An 18,730-nucleotide genomic window follows, 5' to 3' on the forward strand; every position below is an offset into this window, starting at 1 on the left:
ACATACATACATACATACATACATACATACATACATACATACATACATACATACATACATACATACATACATACATACATACATACATACATACATACATACATACATACATACATACATACATACATACATATTTTAGTGAGACTGCCCAGCATCTCCCGATACACGATACACTCTTATCCGGATAGTAGATAGTTTTATTTAATCTTACGGATTTTTCTTTTATTTATAATAATATTTTTTAATTTATTATTGAAAAAATATTTTTTAAACATTTCAAAAAGAAATATATAAACAAAAAACATAGGTTTTTAAGGTAGATATGGTAGCACGATTTTAGACAATAAAAAAATAATTCGCCCAAACGTCAGAAGTTAAATATAGCTACAGAAAAAGAGAACGGTTATACCTTTACATTTTATATCCTACACCACTATAGTGGGGAGGGTATATTGGGTTTGTGCTGTTGTTTGAAACGCACAATAATATTGGTCCTATACCCACCTTAAAGTATACTAATCGGCTTAGAATCAATTTTGAAGATAATCCAATGAAACTTGGTACATGATCTTCTATTGTCCCTGGTACGAAGCCTATTAAAAATGGTTAACATTGTTCAATTATCGCACCTAGCCCCCATACAACTGAACCCCCAATAGGGCTTGTAAACCTTGTAATCAAACTACAGGAAATTTGGCACATGATCTTCTATGGTACCGGAGACGAAGCCTATTGAAAATAGTTAACATCGGTCCATTATTTCACCTAGCACCCATACAACTGAACCCGACGAACAGGGCTTTTAAGTTCATAATTATCTATATATATAAAAGAGTAGCGTTACTGACTGACTGATTCATCATCGCACAGCCCAAATGGCTGAAACTAGAAGCATGAAATTTTGACAGTAGATGTGTTTTTGGTTATGTAGATTCACTAAGGAAGGATTTTTGGAAATTTGTACATTTACGGGTAAAAAGGGGATAAAACGGGTAAAACAGGTTTTCTTAATTATCTTACACAATATTAGTGCACCTGTATCTACTCTTAAAATGAGCAGATGGGTGTCTGGTACTTTTTTGAAATTCGTACTTTTAAGGGGTAAAAATGTGTAACAAAGGTGATTTTGGTACCTTTTTATAACTTTTGAACTAATTAACATAATAAAATTTTTATAAATATTTTGGATACATCTCCCAAAATTATGAGTCACCTGTTTCGTACTTTTTTAAAATTCAGTCCTTTTTGGGTGTAAAAGGGAGAAAACTGTATTTATGGTACTTTCTTAGCACATTAAGAAAACTTTTTCGGTTTATTGAATTATTCCTATTAAATTACGGACTAACTCTGTATAATAAAATGTTTGCTATTTCACTGGGGAAAAAAGTACCAAAAAAGGAAAAAACGGGAAATTTAATTTTATTGAGCCAATTTTTATAAAATTTGAAAAAGTAGTTTATTTACTCACACAAAATAAGTCGTTGGTATATTATTTTGAAATTCGAGTACTAAGGCCTATATTTGGGACAAATTCGATTAAATTGTTTGGTACTTTTTGAAAGCACAATTTTTCTGGAACAAATGAATGCAGATTTGAATCGTTTGAGTTTTATCTGTGATATATAGATTTAAATACGGAACATTTTGTAAACTTAATTCTCGAAAAAGTATATTTCTAAGCGAAAAGGGGAAAAATTGTACTCTGTTTATTAGTACTTTCCACTTAGGTAAAATTTATTCCACTTTTGGTACTTTTTCTTTCTTCAAATGATACTCTTTGTATGTTCTTTAATATGAACTCAAAATACATGATTATTAAACATACACGGTCCTCATTGAATAAGATTCTTTAAGAGAGAACTTTTTAGTACTTTTTATCTCATAAATGGTACTTTTTTAATTTTCTAAAATATTCAACCTAGAAACATTAATTTTAACATACATGATCTTGATTGAATAATATTCTGTTGGAACTATTTGGTACTTTTCTATTCTTCAAATGGTACCTTTTAGATTCTTTATAATGGTGATTCTTATAATGAGAGAGATTTTTGTACTTTTTCGTTTTTCCGATTGTACTTTTTGATATTTTTACAATATTGAACATACATATTGAAAATAAAACTTCAAATGTAGGGACCTTAGTAAATGAGAATCTACTGAAAGGGACTTTTGGTACTTTTTCATTCATCAAATTATGTATATTTTTTGAATTGTATACAATATTGAACACAGAAACATAAAATTATTGATTAAATGATAATCTATTAGAGGTATTTTATAGTACATTTTTTTTAAGTAGTACTTTCGAAATTTTCTATAATGTGGAAGCTAAATGAATGAAACTAAAAATACAAGTTTCTTACTGAATGCGAAAACATTAAAAAAATGTTTAATTAGTTTTAATTTTATAAAAGTAAACAAAATTTTGTATTTATTTAATTTAAGTTAGGGTAGCGAAGCACCCAGGATATGCTAGTGTTTAATATAATCGTATCTCGACAAAAAGCCGCAAAACCAAGTTCTATACTAGCCTTGATCACCCTCACCCTTCAAAATTCAACATAATGAATTTGATCAATTTTTTATTAATATGCTTTTGTAAAATGAAAATTTTTCTTCACTTCAAATATACACACTTTTCAAAATTATTGTATCTTTTGGATAAACATAACGCTGTTTAAATTCTAATATACGTATAATAATTTACAAAAAAAACAGCTGAATACTTTTTTTCACACTGTCCAATGCAAGATTATTTAAAATGTATATCCTTCACCTTATTTTAATTAAAACCTTTAAAGACACATTTTGATTTTCCTCGTAAATAATTTGTGAATTTATAATTAATACTAAATTCGTTTTACTTAAATTATATTTTATTTTCCATAGAATATTTTAATAAAAATTTATTACATTATTAATTTGTAATGGACTATATCAACGTTAAAATAAAAAATGGCTAAAATGTTGTGTTCACCGAAGGTTATTTTGGAGGGAATATTTTAAATCTAATCTAATAACCGCTAAATAAATTCAAGAATCATTAAGCGAGCAATTTTTTTCGGCGAGTATAAGTTTTATAAAACTTGTCACTGTTATGGCATCAAAGGAACCATACGAATTCCTCCTTCCGCTAATTCTTGCAATTAATTCCATGATTTACCAATGTGAGCACTGATGGATAAACTAGTTCTAGAATTATTCTCTAATTCGCTATACTAGAACAAGTACTCACTGCAGTTTGTATTTTCATGGATCGCATTTTTAATTTTGATTTTTTGAATATTTAATTATAATTTATTTTTTTTTTGCGAAAATTTAATATAAAAATATTGCTTTTGTTAATGTCGAATGTTGCCACTGTAAACTAATTAGCTATTTTGAGAGATTAAATCGAAAAGTTAGTAACAGTTAAAACAACAGAAATTTTTCATAGTGTTAAAATGAAAATAGATTATACGTTGTTTGCCCATATATTGGCAATTTCGTGTTAAGTGACCCAACTCAAAAAATCAATTTGGATGAAATTTGCACCAATATAGTAGGATAGTAGACCAGGGTCAAAGTTGGACATTTTGGTCATACAGCGTTTTTTTCAAATGAGAGTATCTTTTCACCTATTGGACCTAGCAAAAATTGCCCAAAGGAGTGTAGATAGATATTTCTTCACTGTTTACAAAATTTTTCTCTGGCCTACAATCCAATAGGACTAACCTTGGTGCAAATCGATTTTTTGAGTTAGGTCACTTGACATGAAATTGTCCATATAAAAGTCATAGACCTGCTACCACTTTTTAGACTAAATCTGCCAAATTTGCAAAATAGTTTACGAGATAAGAGGCCTAAGTAGTAGATACATTCACGATGCTAGTAGCGATATACTGAAAAAAGTCTCAATGTCGATATCAAATTTGTTTTGTAGTTAAAGAAGATTCATGAACAAGAAAGAAAAATTAATAAAACCAGCATTGTGAATGGGATTTATATGTTTAACGCAACGCATTTAATCAGTTGTTACACACTGTGGAATAGCACCGGACCATTTGCCATTTTTAAGACATTTAACCATTTTCGGTCCACGTAATTCGAGACCTGCATCACACGTAAATGTTATACTTTCACCAATTGCGTAATAGAATTGTACAGAAGACATATGTCCACTGATTGCTGTTCCTGGATACGAACACGCTTGTACGCATTTTGGCAATCCTCCCGACCATCGACCATTATCTTGGCAAGCTATAATCGGTTGACCTTGCATCATGTATTCTGGATTACAGTTAAATTGAACAACATCTCCCGCGCGATAAGGCGCCTGCCCTTGCGCATATCCGTTTTGTGGAGCTCCGGGATTATCACACTGAACTTCAACACAAGTCGGAAAAGGTGTCGCCCATTCTCCCGATGGCATACATATTGCCTCCGAAGGTCCCCTTAATCCATAACCAGATGAGCATGAAAAGGCTGCACGACCACCAACTTCTCGCGAAAGGACAGAAACTCTTGGGGAGCTAATGTTGTTTGGTAATGGTATATCTCCACACTCGACACTTTCACAGACGGGTAATGGTGCACTCCAATTTCCACTAGGAAGACAAAATAGTTCAGATGCGCCGATTAATGAATTGCCATTTGAGCATGACATCAATACTCTTGTGCTGAGTTTTGTTTCGTTTGTGTTTACGATTAAACCCCGCCTTGTTGGTATTTCAGGACAATTGATACTTTTAACCACCACTTCAACTGAATGTTTATGCCTAGCAGGAGTTTCACAAGAATAAGTTCCAGAGTCATCAGTCTGAGCGTCAGATATAGTAAGGCGATATTCTAGCGTAGCATCTCGACCTTCTTCCGTAACCCATCCTTCGGAATAATTTCTGTAATTATTAAATACATACATGAATAATGACTGAAATTTTAGAAATAAACATAGAAAAACTAGTCCCAGCAGTAACTCACTTGTAATCATGGCTTACAGACCATTTTGGATTCCCAAATCGTCGCATCCATAAACATTCCATATGTAAGGTTGTGCCTGGATACACTATTAATTTTCCGTCATTACTTTGTGCGATTGGTCCATTTTGACGTCGAAATAATATTGTAGGCGCCTTTTCCACTTAAAAAATGTATATAAACAAAATATTATTTATAATCATTCAAGACATTTTAGATGTCTTTAACTTCTTCCATTTTTGCACAATAAAACTCAATTTGCATACATGTAACTTACTGGCATAATCGTTTTCTTGATTTAATCCAAAACATTGAGGTTTTGTTCCTGTCCATTCAGAATGTATGCAAGTACGTTCAATACTACCAATTAGCTCAAACTTTCCAATATCAGTACATCTATAATTTAATATCATTTTATTATTTAAACATCTAATTCCTTAAATGATTGTTCAGATACCTTGAGGTAATAGTTGCACCAGGTGGAAATTCGACAACATCTTCTCGTATTTCCAAATCATTATAGAAGCTTACAACATTAGGTTCATTATTTCGAAAAAGACATGTTCCATTTGCTAAAAAATAAGATTAATATGGTATACATAACAATACTAAACAATATTTATGTATCTATAAAGATTTATTTCGCAAAAAATGTACAGAGTATGGTTTTCAATATTACTACCAGAGTATAACATTAGTACTATAATTAAATATTTTAAATTATAAATTTACTCACCACAATTATATGATCTTCCGATCCATTGTCCATTTTCACATATGATTTTCCATGTATTACGTTCTCCTGATGCGCTAGGTATACAATTAAAGTAAATTTCTGTGCCACTCTCGTAAATTCTCTCTATCTTCATATTGTTCTTATCATTTCTAAATTAATTTAAAAAGAAATTTAGCGCTGAAATAAATAAATTAAACACAATAGTAACTTACACATAAATAAGAGCACCTTCATTAATAGTGGGTGGTCCACACATTTTGGACTCATCGTTGTGATCATCTGTAGAGTTCGATTCTTCTTCCATATCCGAAGTGTCTAGTGTATGTGATAAATCGATACTGTTATCCTCATTTTCTTTTGATTCGGCAGCCATTGAGTCTGTTATAATTTCCTCGCGAGACTTTCGCATTCCGCTTTCGCAGTGTATATTTTGTGGACTTATAACCCCTTTACTGCAAGTCATTTCAATTGGAAGTGTACTGGAAGAATGATTACAACGTACATATACTGAACTTCCATGACCAATTGTAAGACCAGCCCTATAGCCTCCCTATTAATGATTAAAGATAATACTAGCAAATATAAAAAATATTCCCTTTGAAAAAATTATACTTGGAGTCAGAAATTGTTTGGAGATTTAAAAGTTCAGACAAAGATTTTCTAATTTGGAAACTACATATGTGTCAAATCTTTAAAATTTTAGCAGTAAGGCTTATATTTAAAAGAGATTCTAATTTCGGTAATACTTTGGGTAGAATTATTATATATTTTTTTGTTTTAAATCTCCATAAAATATCTGACAATGTTATAAAATCAGAAAATTGTCGATGTGTCTAATTCTGGATCTGGAGACATCGGCAATTTTTTTTTTTTTTGGGTTGTACTATATTTTGATTGTGAACACATTTATAACCTCGTAAATAAGTCCAGTTATATTGGGTAATGTACATGCCACTGAAACACATTCTGAAAAAGCTTTAACAGACCAACTGCCATGTGCACATCTTAACTGAGCAGAACCCTAATTGGAACGAAATATATATTTATTTTTCAATTGTAATTAATATGTTTGCTAATGTCTATATTAAACATATGTAAGTATGTAGTAGTTTTATAATACTTACCTCTATTTTAAATCCATCTTCACATTCCAATGTTATGAATTCATTTGATTGAATTTCTTCATAGGTTGAGAGGGGTGTTAGAGAAGGTTTATCAGAAAGCTCCGTTGTATGCGGTTCAACTTTATAATACTTTCCATTCTCCACAGATGGTACCAAACATGGCGCTTAAGCAGTAAATAAAAATTATCAAATATTTTTGTGGTGGTCAAAATAGTTTTGATTTAAAAAGTATAGTTCCATAGTACATATTTAACTATATTGATTCAAAATTTCAACTCAAACTTTCTTTCATGTAAGAGTTTGATTTCGTTATAAATGTACTATTTGTAAACAAGAGTGAAGATAGTAGTCACTTTACTATTATCCAATTTATCTGTAACATACTCTTCTGTTATCATCATCTTACCTGATATGCACTTTGGTGTTTCTGGCTTCCAAATGCCACGAATACAGCGTGCGGTTGCATTTTCTCCCTTTATATTCAACTTGAATCCAGCATTACATTCTAAACTTAAAATAATACCAACACTATTTCTGCCAGGAACTTTTCCAGGCCTTACTACTGTAACATTGGCAAATGAATCCCAGACCAAATCCTCACATGGGCCACGTAATCTTTTGCGACCCTCCTTATTGTCATACTGTTCTGATGGCTCTGTGTCAGTATCAGTTGGATAACTGGAACTTCGTTTTTTTCTTTTACGTATAATTTGGGCTTTTAGTTGTTCGATAAAGTCTGAATCGTTGGAAGACTTAAAATTACGAGATGGTGTATCTATTACATAATTGTACGAGTTGCTTTTCATGAGCATCGGCTCATTAGTTCTTCTTAGCGAGGTGTATTGGGAATTATCATACATATTTGGTAACGGTATTTTTCCTATTGTTCTGTGCGCTTTATTTTCAAGTTCATCATATTCATTAAGGTTAAAGTCGTTAATTATAGCTCTTGATTTATGTAAGACTTTATATTTGGGGTTTGGTTCAGTTTCATTCGTAATATAATACCAACGACCATTATGTACTCTCAACTTTTTCGCAGGATTACGAAGGTCCATTGAATTATACAATCCATTGTTATATCCGAGAAGATATTTTACAAAGTCATGATACTTTTGTTTTATACGCTCATAGTATTTCGAGTAAGCTTCTTCAATATCAGTAGGACTTCGCTTTGATCGATGTATCTTTTTATTTTTATTGTCGTCTGCAAAATAAAATATATATACATATGTATGTATTATGTATGTATGCTTTATATAAATACTGACATTTACAAAAATATTATTTGACACTATTTAATAACATATACTATAAATATCTTCATCCTATTATATCATAATATTATCATAGGAATCACAATAAACGAGGTATTTCTGAAAAAAAAACAGATTTTTGCATGTATATTGTCAAAGATTACTGAATAGCAAACTAGTGATTTTTTCTAAAAACTATAACTTAATAAAACAAGTAAGAAGTCTACATTCTCCTTCACCATAGTGTGTTTAAAATTAAAAAAATATGAAAGATATTTAATAATAAAACCACCTTTTTTAAATACAATTTTTTTAATTTTCATATAGCTTTGGATTTAATTATTCTAATTATAGGTACTTTTTTAGTTATTAACACCAGGTCTTTCTGACCTTTATATGATACTAATATTCTTAAGTTTATGAAAGTGTATAACTCCTTACTTAGAAGAGCGCAAACAAAAAATAGTATTGCAGTATTAGGGTCAAAAGCAATATCCCGTTTAGGGTCGTTAAGATGTTTCTATCGTTAGTGACTGTAAATAATTTTAAAAATAATCCATGATTGAGTAATTTCAGATCTTTATAGACGGTTTAATTAACGGTTTATTTAAAAAATGTTCATGAAAGGTAATGTTTTTATTGATTCAAAACAATAAATAAATAAATTAATTAATTTTTAAATATTTTATTTTTTTTAGAAAGCAGTAGCTAATATTGTACCCCCTATTAAAATACTTCTAATTAAATTAAAATATAACAAGTAAGAGTGTTATATTCGGCCATGCCGAATCTTATATACCCACCATCAAATCATCCTTATAAATAAACTTTGATATTATCGATCTATGTTGAATCATATGTCGATATTATTATGAACATCAGGGAAATATTTGGAAGAGGGAATTTAATAAAGGCTTAAGCATGGACCGTGCTCTTCCGAATTAAAAATATTGATTTTGTTTGATCCAATATTTATAACCATAAACTCATACAAAACTTGTTTATGTGAAATTTCATCGCTGTAGTCGCATTTGAGCGTTACAGCCAGTAACGAGCGTTACAGTCACTATCTGAGGGGGACCTTATATGGAGGGTGGGGTCAGTTATAGACCGATCCCCATAAAATGTGATAAATAGTTTTTGGCTAGTACAAAACTTGTTTACGTAGAATTTCACTGCTGTAATAGCATTTTTGAGTCAGTAGTGAGCGTTAAAGTAATTTTCCGAAGGGGACCTTATAGGGGGGTATGGTCAATTACAGACTGATCCTCATAAAATTTAGTGAGAGATTGTAGCTAATACGAAAATTGTTCATGTCGTACTCAGTACTCGCAGTTTTAAGGTAGTAATGAGCTTTAAAGTCATTTTCTGAAGGGGACCTTACAAGGGGGATAGGGCTAATTAAGGACCGATCCTTATAAAATTTGATAAAGAACTTTTGGCTCACACAAAACTAGTTTGTACCTTAAAGTTATTTTCTGAAGGAGACCTTAATACGAAAATTGTTCATGTCGTACTCAGTACTCGCAGTTTTAAGCTAGTAATGAGCTTTAAAGTCATTTTCTCATAAAATTTAAGAAAATGATTTTAGTTCCTATAAAAATTTTTTATGTCGAATTTTATTGCTATATATATGCACATATGTTTCTTAAAGTCAGATATGAGCATTAAAGTCATTTTCTGAAGGGGCCCTTGTATTGGGGGTAGGGTCAATTATGAACCGATCCTTATAAAATTTTACGAAGAGATTTAAATTCTTATAAAACACGTTTGTGCCGAATTTCATCGCTATTGATGCTTTTCTTAGCCAGTCATGGGCGATAAAGTAATTTTCTGAAGGGGACTTTATATGGGGGGTAGGGTCAATTATGGACCGATCCTTATAAAATTATATGAAGAGATCTATGTTCCCATAAAACATGTTTGTGCCGAATTTCACCGCTATTGATGCTTCTCTTAGCCAGTTATGGGCGATAAAGTCATTTTCTGAAGGGGACTTTATATGGGGGGTAGGGTCAATTATGGGCCTATCCTTATAAAATTTTACAAAGAGATTTATGTTCCCATAGAACATGTTTGTGTCGAATTTCACCGCTATTGATGCTACTCTTATCCAGTTATGGGCGATAAAGTCATTTCTGAAGGGGACTTTATATGGGGGGTAGGGTCAATTATGGGCCTATCCTTATAAAATTCCACGGAAAGATTTATGTTCCTATAGAACATGTTTGTGCCGAATTTCACCACTATTGATGCTTCTCTTAGCCAGTTATGGGCGATAAAGTCATTTTCTGAAGGGGACTTTATATGGGGGGTAGGGTCAATTATGAGCCTATCCTTATAAAATTTTAAAAAGAGATTTAGGTTCCCATGAAACATGTTTGTGCCGAATTTCACCGCTATTGGTTCTTCCCTTAGCAAGTTATGAGCGATAAAGTCATTTTTGAAGGGGACTTTATATGGGGGGTAGGGTCAATTATGGACCGATCCTTATAAAATTCTACGAAGAGATTTAGGTTCCCATAAAACATATTTGTGCCAAATTTCACCGCTATTGGTTCTTCCCTTAGCAAGTTATGAGCGATAAAGTCATTTTCTGAAGGGGGCCTTATATGGGGGCTAGGCGAAATTGTGGACCGATATTGCCCATTTTCAATACCAAACAAACTGCATCAACTAGAAGTATCTGTGCAAAATTTCAGCTCGCTAGCTGCTTTCATTTGGACTCTATCGTGTTTTCAACAGACAGACAGACGGACGGACATGGCTAGATCGTCTTAAGAATCTTATAAGGACTCAGAATATATATACTTTTATGGGTCTTAGATGAATATTTCAATGTGTTACAAACGGAATGACAAAAACAATATACCCCCATCTTTTTTGATGGTGGGTATAAAAAAGGGATCTGGTAAGTTATATACGTCTTATTTCATCACGCGGTTCCATTAAGAAGGTCGATTATTTGCAGAAAATGTAAAAAATGGATCTGACCGTTTAAACTTTGGTGGGAAATGTATTGGTCATAAGAGAATGCTATTTTTATTGCTTCCTAAAGTATAACAGGTAATTTCAATAAATATAAAAGTATGTATATATTAATTATAACATTATTTTTCTTTATTTCGTTGAAGGATTAATACGTTCCAAAATATAACTCCTACAATTTGAAGGATTGATCATAAAATTTATGAAGAACTACAAAAATATTTTAGAGTCCAACGTTTTACAAGTATACGAACAGTTGGAATATTAATACAGACTAGAGTTCGCCCAGCGGTCGAAATTCGACCAGAACTTATGCTGGAAAAAATGCATAAATATGCTAAAATAAAACCCTTTTTTTATAGTTCAAATCTGCGGTAAAAAATTTACTTTATTGATATTATCAAAGTGTATAATTTGCTATTATTAATGTTTTCTTTTAGAAAATGTGATGGGTTTTTGGTAAAAGTCCCATCAGAAGTTTAAAACCTCAATTGCCAAAATTAGTTATAAAACTTGTTTTACAAAAGTATTTCAACTATTTTAAAAATAATAAATAACGAACATTTCTTCTATCGACTTATTATCCCCTACATATTTACGCTACGTTCACAATGCTGGAGTACTCTACTGTACACACCATTAAAGATATGTTAGCTGTTCAAAATACAGAGTGGAAATGTTCTAAATAATTTGTCAAAACAATAAAAATATTTAAAATAAATAATGTCTTATCTAATTATAAATAAATTTTATTTGGATGTCATTAGTAGTCCTTCCATCAAGTATATGCTGTATAAATTCTCCCTTATAACATTCGACAAAGACTTCAGCAGACCTACATTTATTAAATAAACGATAAATTGCTAAGTACGGTTAAACACTCTTTATCCCAAAAGACATGATTTATATTTAGCAGTTTCATCTAGCAGTTTTATCTATTTTTATATAGCATATAACCATCACCTATTCAACTTACAGTTTTCACTTTACACTACTATATCCTAATTGGTTAGAATAACCCAAAAAAGGAGAATATCAGCAAATCCTCGCTGTGCTAAACCTGCATATAAGCGATATACCTATCCATTTATTGCGGTGTATCATGTACCGGCATGACGAACTAAACTTTACTTATATTTTATACAGGCTTTTTTATTACTTACTGACATTGAATCAATTCGTTAATCCATCATTTAAATCTTCCAAATCAATCAAAACTAATAATTATGTATCGCAATTCAGTATTTTATTTCACCGATTTTTTTCGTTGAACATAATCGAAAAGCATCGGCAGTGTAACGACCAATAAAAAGTTCACGTTAATAATTTTATAATTTAAAAATATTTCAATACATAACTTTTGACATTCTTATAGTTTTCCGATCTTTGTCTTTAAAATATTCTACAGTCGTTAAAAAGTTAGGGAATTGAAAATTCGTTAATGTAACCGATATTTGTCATTACTTTACGATATTACTGAATTCCGGTACTGATGTCCTACCAATATTTTTCCAGGTCAAACACCAATATCAGTACATTTTTTGGCATATCTTGAGGTGTCCCCAAGCATTATTTACACATGTTTTTATATTCCCAGTTCGTTGTTTCCTCAGGAAAGTCCTTCAATTTAATTATTTTGAAAAGTTTAAATAACGAAAAACCTTCAATCGAAAATTCTGAATATAAAACTGAAGTCCTACTTCTTATAAAAATATTCGATTTGGTAACAATCGTAACGATGTTATAACAAAATTGATCATTATCTCATTCACAATTTAGCACTTTACACAAAAATATAAAACAATAAAATCCTATTTTCGCATTGCCTGAGCCTGTTTACATACTTATTTGATTACAAAAATCTTATTAAAAACAACAAAATCAAAATATCATCCAAAATACAAAAAGAAAACAGCAACAGAGAAGTTAAACGTTTCTGCACCTCCTGTCTTTTTTCAAAAATCCGTGTTGTTTACTTTTTGTTTTGTTTCTTGCTTTGTTTGTTTTTAATTTCAAGAATACGTACGTGTGACTATTGTTTCTATGTATTAGTAACTACTTTAAACGTTTATAGCTCCCAAAATTCTGAACCGATCTCATTAATATATATATTGTGCACATCTGTGAACAAATACCTTTAAAATGATATATTTTTTGCCCAGATCAGATGTATACTGTAAGAGTAAAAGGGGTCACAAAAAATCGTCTTGCCTATTAATTATATAGATTTCCTGAAAATTATCTTATCATAAGGTAATAATTCTAAATTTTTGATACATATGTACATTAGACCGACTCACTCTGTATGGAAAGCAAAAACGTGTTTTTGTTACCCCTCTCAAAATTTACCTTGCTTTGTTTTATGATGATTCGCAAAATATTTTAAGTCTAGCGATGACCGTTCGTAAGCTACACCAAATTAAAAAAGGTATTTTGGAATTACTTTTTTATACCCTCCACCACCATCAGTGGTGATAGAGGGTATATATAACTTTGTCATTCCGTGTGTAACACCAAGAAATATTCATCTGAGACCCAACAAAGTATATATATTCTGGGTCCTTATGAAATTCTGAGTCGATTTAACTATGTCCGTCTGTCCGTCCGTCCGTCTGTCTGTCTGTGTAAAACACGCTCACGTTAAAACGAAGCAATATAATTTAACCAAATTCACCCAAAACATTCATTATTATCCGGTACAGTTTGGTATTGAAAATGAGCAAAATCTGTTCACATTGGGAAAAGTTATGAATCAAAATTTAAAACAACCTCGAAAAAAATAAGCATTTTTTACACATTCTGATGTAATTTTCTCGAAAACTATGCAAGATAATTTCATGAAAGTCATCATACATTCGTTTCTACACAAGATATTTATTTGTGCTGAAAATTGCCAGCATCGGTCCATAATTTCATATACCTCCCATACAAAAGTGCATATTCCCGGAAAATAAGTTTTTTGTTAATAACCTCCGTCAGAATGTTGATATCTTCACAAAATTTTACAAATTAAAATCTTATGTTAATAGAATTCATTGAGAGAAAAAATTTTCTGGATCGGTCCATAATTGGACATAGCTCCCATACAAGGTCCCCTCCCGAAAATCACTTAAACGCGCATAACTCATTACTAAATTAAGATATCCATATAACATTTGGAATAAGTATTACTCATATGCACAGAAATATTACTATAAATTTTTTTTTCGATCGGTCCATAATTGGTCATAGCTCCCATATAAGGTCCCCTCCCGAAAATCACTTAAACGCACATAACTCATTACTAAATCAAGATATCCATATAAAATTTGGTACAGGTATTGCTCATATGCACAGAAATATTACTGTGACAGTTTTTTTCCGATCGGTCCATAATTGGTCATAGCTCCCATACAAGCACCCTTCCCGAAAATCACTTAAACGAACATAACTCATTACTAAATTAAGATATCCATACAATACTTGTATTGCTCATATGCATAGAAATATTACTATGAAATTTTTTTCCGATCGGTCCATAATTGGTCATAGCTCCCATATAAGGTCCCCTCCCGAAAATTAACTAAACGCACATAACTCATTACTAAATCAAGATATCTATATAAAATTTGGTACAAGTATTGCTCACATATACAGAAATATTACTATGAAATTTTTTTCCGATCGGTCCATAATTGGTCATAGCTCCCATACGAGGTCCCCTCCCGAAAATCACTTAAACACTCATAACTCATTACTAAATTAAAATATCCATATAAAGTATGGTACAAGTATTGCTCATATGCACAGAAATATTACTGTGAATTTTTTTTCCAATCGGTCCATAATTGGTCACAGCTCCCATACAAGGTCCCTTCCCGAAAATCACTTAAACACTCATAACTCATTACTAAATTAAAATATCCATATAAAGTTTGGTACACGTATTGCTCATATGCACAGAAATATTACTGTGATTTTTTTTCCAATCGGTCCATAATTGGTCATATCTCCCATACTAGGTCCTGCCCCGAAAATTTTAATTTCCTTAAGTTTTTCACACAAATTATTAAGTATCGTTAAAGCATATCTTAGGGCGCTATAAAAATATAAAAGAAAATGGGGCTTGTAATGTTCAAAAAATCTTGGAATTGTAACAGATTTAAGCTGTTTAACTCTTGGGGTTTTTCTATTTAAGACATGAGAAAACTTATTTCTATAAATATTTGATCAATTACAACAGTATTAATATAAAAGTAGCTGGTGGAGGGTATTTAAGATTCGGCTCAGCCGAATATAGCACTCTAACTTGTTTAATTTTTGTTTGTTTTGAAACAAAATATCCAATACGGCGTATCGTTAAAATAGTATTTTAAAGCCGTCTGCTTATAATTGCATATTCCAAAATATTTAAAATTGTTAGGGTTTTCACTAAGAAAAATAAAATGTATCCAAAATTTTGCAAATTTTGCGCACCGCTATACTTTTCTTCAAACCTTTCAAATGATACCAAATACTGTATATATTGTTTAAGAAATGCTGTATAATTAAAAAAAAATGACTAAAAAGGGACTTTTTTGTAACCGGTTCAGCTCACAAAGAGCCATCGATAGGATAGAAATATTTTGGGAACCATTATAAAACATAACAAAGATTTTTTGAAACTGGATAAAATATTGAATTTAACATGAAGAATCGTGTTCCCATACGATATTTTCTTTAGAACTATCCAGCTCACGAATGGACAACACTTAACCGAAAATATTTTGGGAACATCATATTACATAACAGCGAATATTTTGAGGGGTAACTCAAGCACCATTTTTTGTGAGTCGGTCTAATGTACATATATTACTTTTTTAGATTAGTTCTTAAATCAATTATTTTTTCTACTATTTTAATTTCAATTATTTCAATAAAAACTATAAAATTTCATTTTATTTAGATTTATTTTTATAGATTTTATCTTGGTGGGTATACAAATAGAAGAAGAGAAAACTCATCTTCTAGAAGACGAGAATACTCATCTTCTAGAAGAAGAGAATACTCTTCTTCTAGAAGATAAGATAGGAACACTTATAGATGATACTAAGTAGTCACTTCAAGAAGTGACTTCCTAGTCACATCTAGAAGAGTCTTTGGCAATACCTTACTTCCAAGAGTCATCTAGAAGTTTCTTCTGCGGGGATTCCAGAAGTATCTTCCACGATACTCTTAGACGTTCCCCAGCTCGGCATCAGATCTTCCCGACTGGTGACAAGAATTCTTATACTTCCGCAACATCGCTGGCGAGCTTTTAGCACGTTTGGAAGTTTCATACGGGTAACTTCCGCAATAGAAAATGTTTGTAGGGTTAATGAAAATATGTGTGCTTTGCACACATACTACTTATTTGTGTTATTCATATTATTTGTATTATAAATGAACAACAGAGGGAATGTATACATCGATTTATGTATGTATGTATTGACGAAACGATGTATTGATGCATATCAGGGATGGAAAATGAGATTTTGTTTCAGTATCAAAAAATATTTCAGAGGGTACTTTTTTGGAACTTAGAGTACTAAAATATTTTTTTTTTGCTGAAAGTTTTTAATTTTTGAAATACACCTTCACATATTTAGACATTTTTAAATAATCAACAACAGAAGTAGAAAAGGTATTATATATACCGTAGGGTGATCGATTATTCGACATTTTCCAAAAACCGGTTTTCGAGTAGTACGAATAGTTGACGTTTGAAAAAAACCGGTTGATATTTTTCAAATTCAGAGAAAACGGTTTTTTATTATAAATAAAAACATCTAGTTTAATTTGAAAAACAATTATGACCCGAACTGATTTTTTAAAATAAACATTATTTCTTTAATGTAAAAAATTGGGAAGAATCATAATCCTAGTTTATTCTAAAGTCCCTGTTTAGTAAATTTTCATAGGCATTCCAACACTGCTATAATATTTCAGCGACAAATTAATTATTGTAATTGGAATATAATCTTAAGATTGATAAAATTTTACCCAACAGTTATTCCAATCAATTTTACAAATAAATTTTTTTAATTAATTAGGAAAATCAAAAAAGTTTAACCAAAGGTGCTTTAGAAAAATATACTCTAGTTTCTTGACTCGAATATTTTAAAATTTAGACAGGCTGTACTATTATTTATTTCAAAATTTAATTAAAGTAATCTTTGAATACAAAGCAAATAAAAGTATTCGAAACCTCTTTTAAAAAGTTAAAAAACCGGGTTATTCGATATTCGAAAAAATCAACATTTAGAAAAAACCGACACTGGTAAATCAGAAAAAACCGGTTTTAAGACCGATTGAAAAACTGAATCGATCACTCTTAAATACATATATTGATATAATGAATCTTTGTCCATCCCTCAATGTTAACCTTTTAGATATAATTTGATGAACTTCAATGTCCATGGTATCATAGAGCTACCATAAAAATATTACCCCGATATTGAACTTCGTAAATATGTATATTAAAATCAGTCATGATACAATTTGTTATATTTTAATAGATCCTTTCTTAAAGAAATTCACTTATTTATTTATATTTATTTTATATTTAAAAAGCAAGCGTAACAAACAAGTAGATATTTAGGATAAATTGTGTTACTATGTTAGTTAAACTGAAAAATTTGATTGATAATAGAATGAAACCATAAAGTGTTATATACCATTGTATTTTAGATAAATATAGCTAACAGAATACCTGGGACAAAATAGAGTTTAAAATATTAAGATAGAATACAAAACATAAAGAATTTCGAAAAACAGAAAAAAACATTTCGGTGAAATTTAGGTGAGGTGAGGTTTATAATATAATAATTTCAATTAATTACAATATATATTTCTTTGTAAAAATATGAAAAACTTAAAATTTTTCCGAAAAATTACGACATTTGTAATCATTTTGGTGTTGTATACAAAATTGTGTATGTCATTGAAATCGTCTCCCAAGGACCTTTCATATGATACTAAATTTGCATATGGTTTATTTGTCAAAAATGTGAAAAAATAACATAAAAACCCTAAAAAGGACCTTTTTATCCTTTGATCCAGCTCACCAAATATTGACGTCAGGACAAAAATTTTGAGAAATGGCATCTTAGAATGAACTAAATTTTCAATTTTCGGTGGGAACATCAGCAATTTCCATTTTGGGGCCACCCTAATATACATATGTGTTATTAAATTAAAATTCGATGTACATAGGTGTTCATTTGTTAAAAAATCAATAGTCATATCAAATTCTACACATGAGACCATACATAAGACCATCCATGACATGAAACAATAATTTGCTTTAAAGTCCAAATAATTTTCACCAAAAATTTCTCTTATTATCTATGGTTGAATTCTTAATTTCAAAACATATCGTTTTATATTAATAGAAATTGAGTCCTTCGAGCTTCTATCATTTAGAAATAATTAGTTTTAAAGTCAAATATTTTTTCAAAATTAAATTTTTTGGTAATTTTCTCATATAATATTAACAATGGAATTTAATTAGATTAATATTCATATAATGTCAATCAAGATAAACATTCGAAATGAGCTGCATTGGTTATTTGCAAAACATACTTCTAAAAAGTGGCTTTTAAAACTAGATTTCAAAACATTCTTACCCCCATTTTCTCATTGTCTGATTATGTTTTATCATAACGATA

At 30.6% G+C, this 18,730-nt stretch overlaps 1 protein-coding gene across 2 annotated transcripts in view; it reads right to left on the reverse strand.

Annotated features, from left to right (window-relative positions):
• Nucleotides 1-2,868: 2,868 nt before the first annotated feature.
• Nucleotides 2,869-18,730, reverse strand: part of LOC119603704 (protein lev-9) — a 54,927-nt gene continuing 39,065 nt past the window's right edge. For both annotated transcript variants that reach the window (XM_037955848.1, XM_037955838.1), the window contains 9 exons: nt 7,226-8,026; nt 6,820-6,983; nt 6,609-6,716; nt 5,908-6,245; nt 5,696-5,844; nt 5,417-5,531; nt 5,237-5,355; nt 4,963-5,122; nt 2,869-4,880 (listed from right to left, as the gene is read on the reverse strand). In XM_037955848.1, coding sequence (XP_037811776.1) covers nt 4,007-4,880; nt 4,963-5,122; nt 5,237-5,355; nt 5,417-5,531; nt 5,696-5,844; nt 5,908-6,245; nt 6,609-6,716; nt 6,820-6,983; nt 7,226-8,026 — 2,828 coding nt within the window. In that variant the 3' untranslated portion in view covers nt 2,869-4,006. The remainder of the gene's footprint in view (nt 4,881-4,962; nt 5,123-5,236; nt 5,356-5,416; nt 5,532-5,695; nt 5,845-5,907; nt 6,246-6,608; nt 6,717-6,819; nt 6,984-7,225; nt 8,027-18,730) is intronic.

This window comes from Lucilia sericata, unplaced genomic scaffold (genome assembly GCF_015586225.1).
Source record: "Lucilia sericata isolate MDLA Ls3-8-SP2 unplaced genomic scaffold, ASM1558622v1 Contig000010F_arrow, whole genome shotgun sequence".
NCBI classification, from domain to species: Eukaryota; Metazoa; Arthropoda; class Insecta; order Diptera; family Calliphoridae; genus Lucilia; species Lucilia sericata.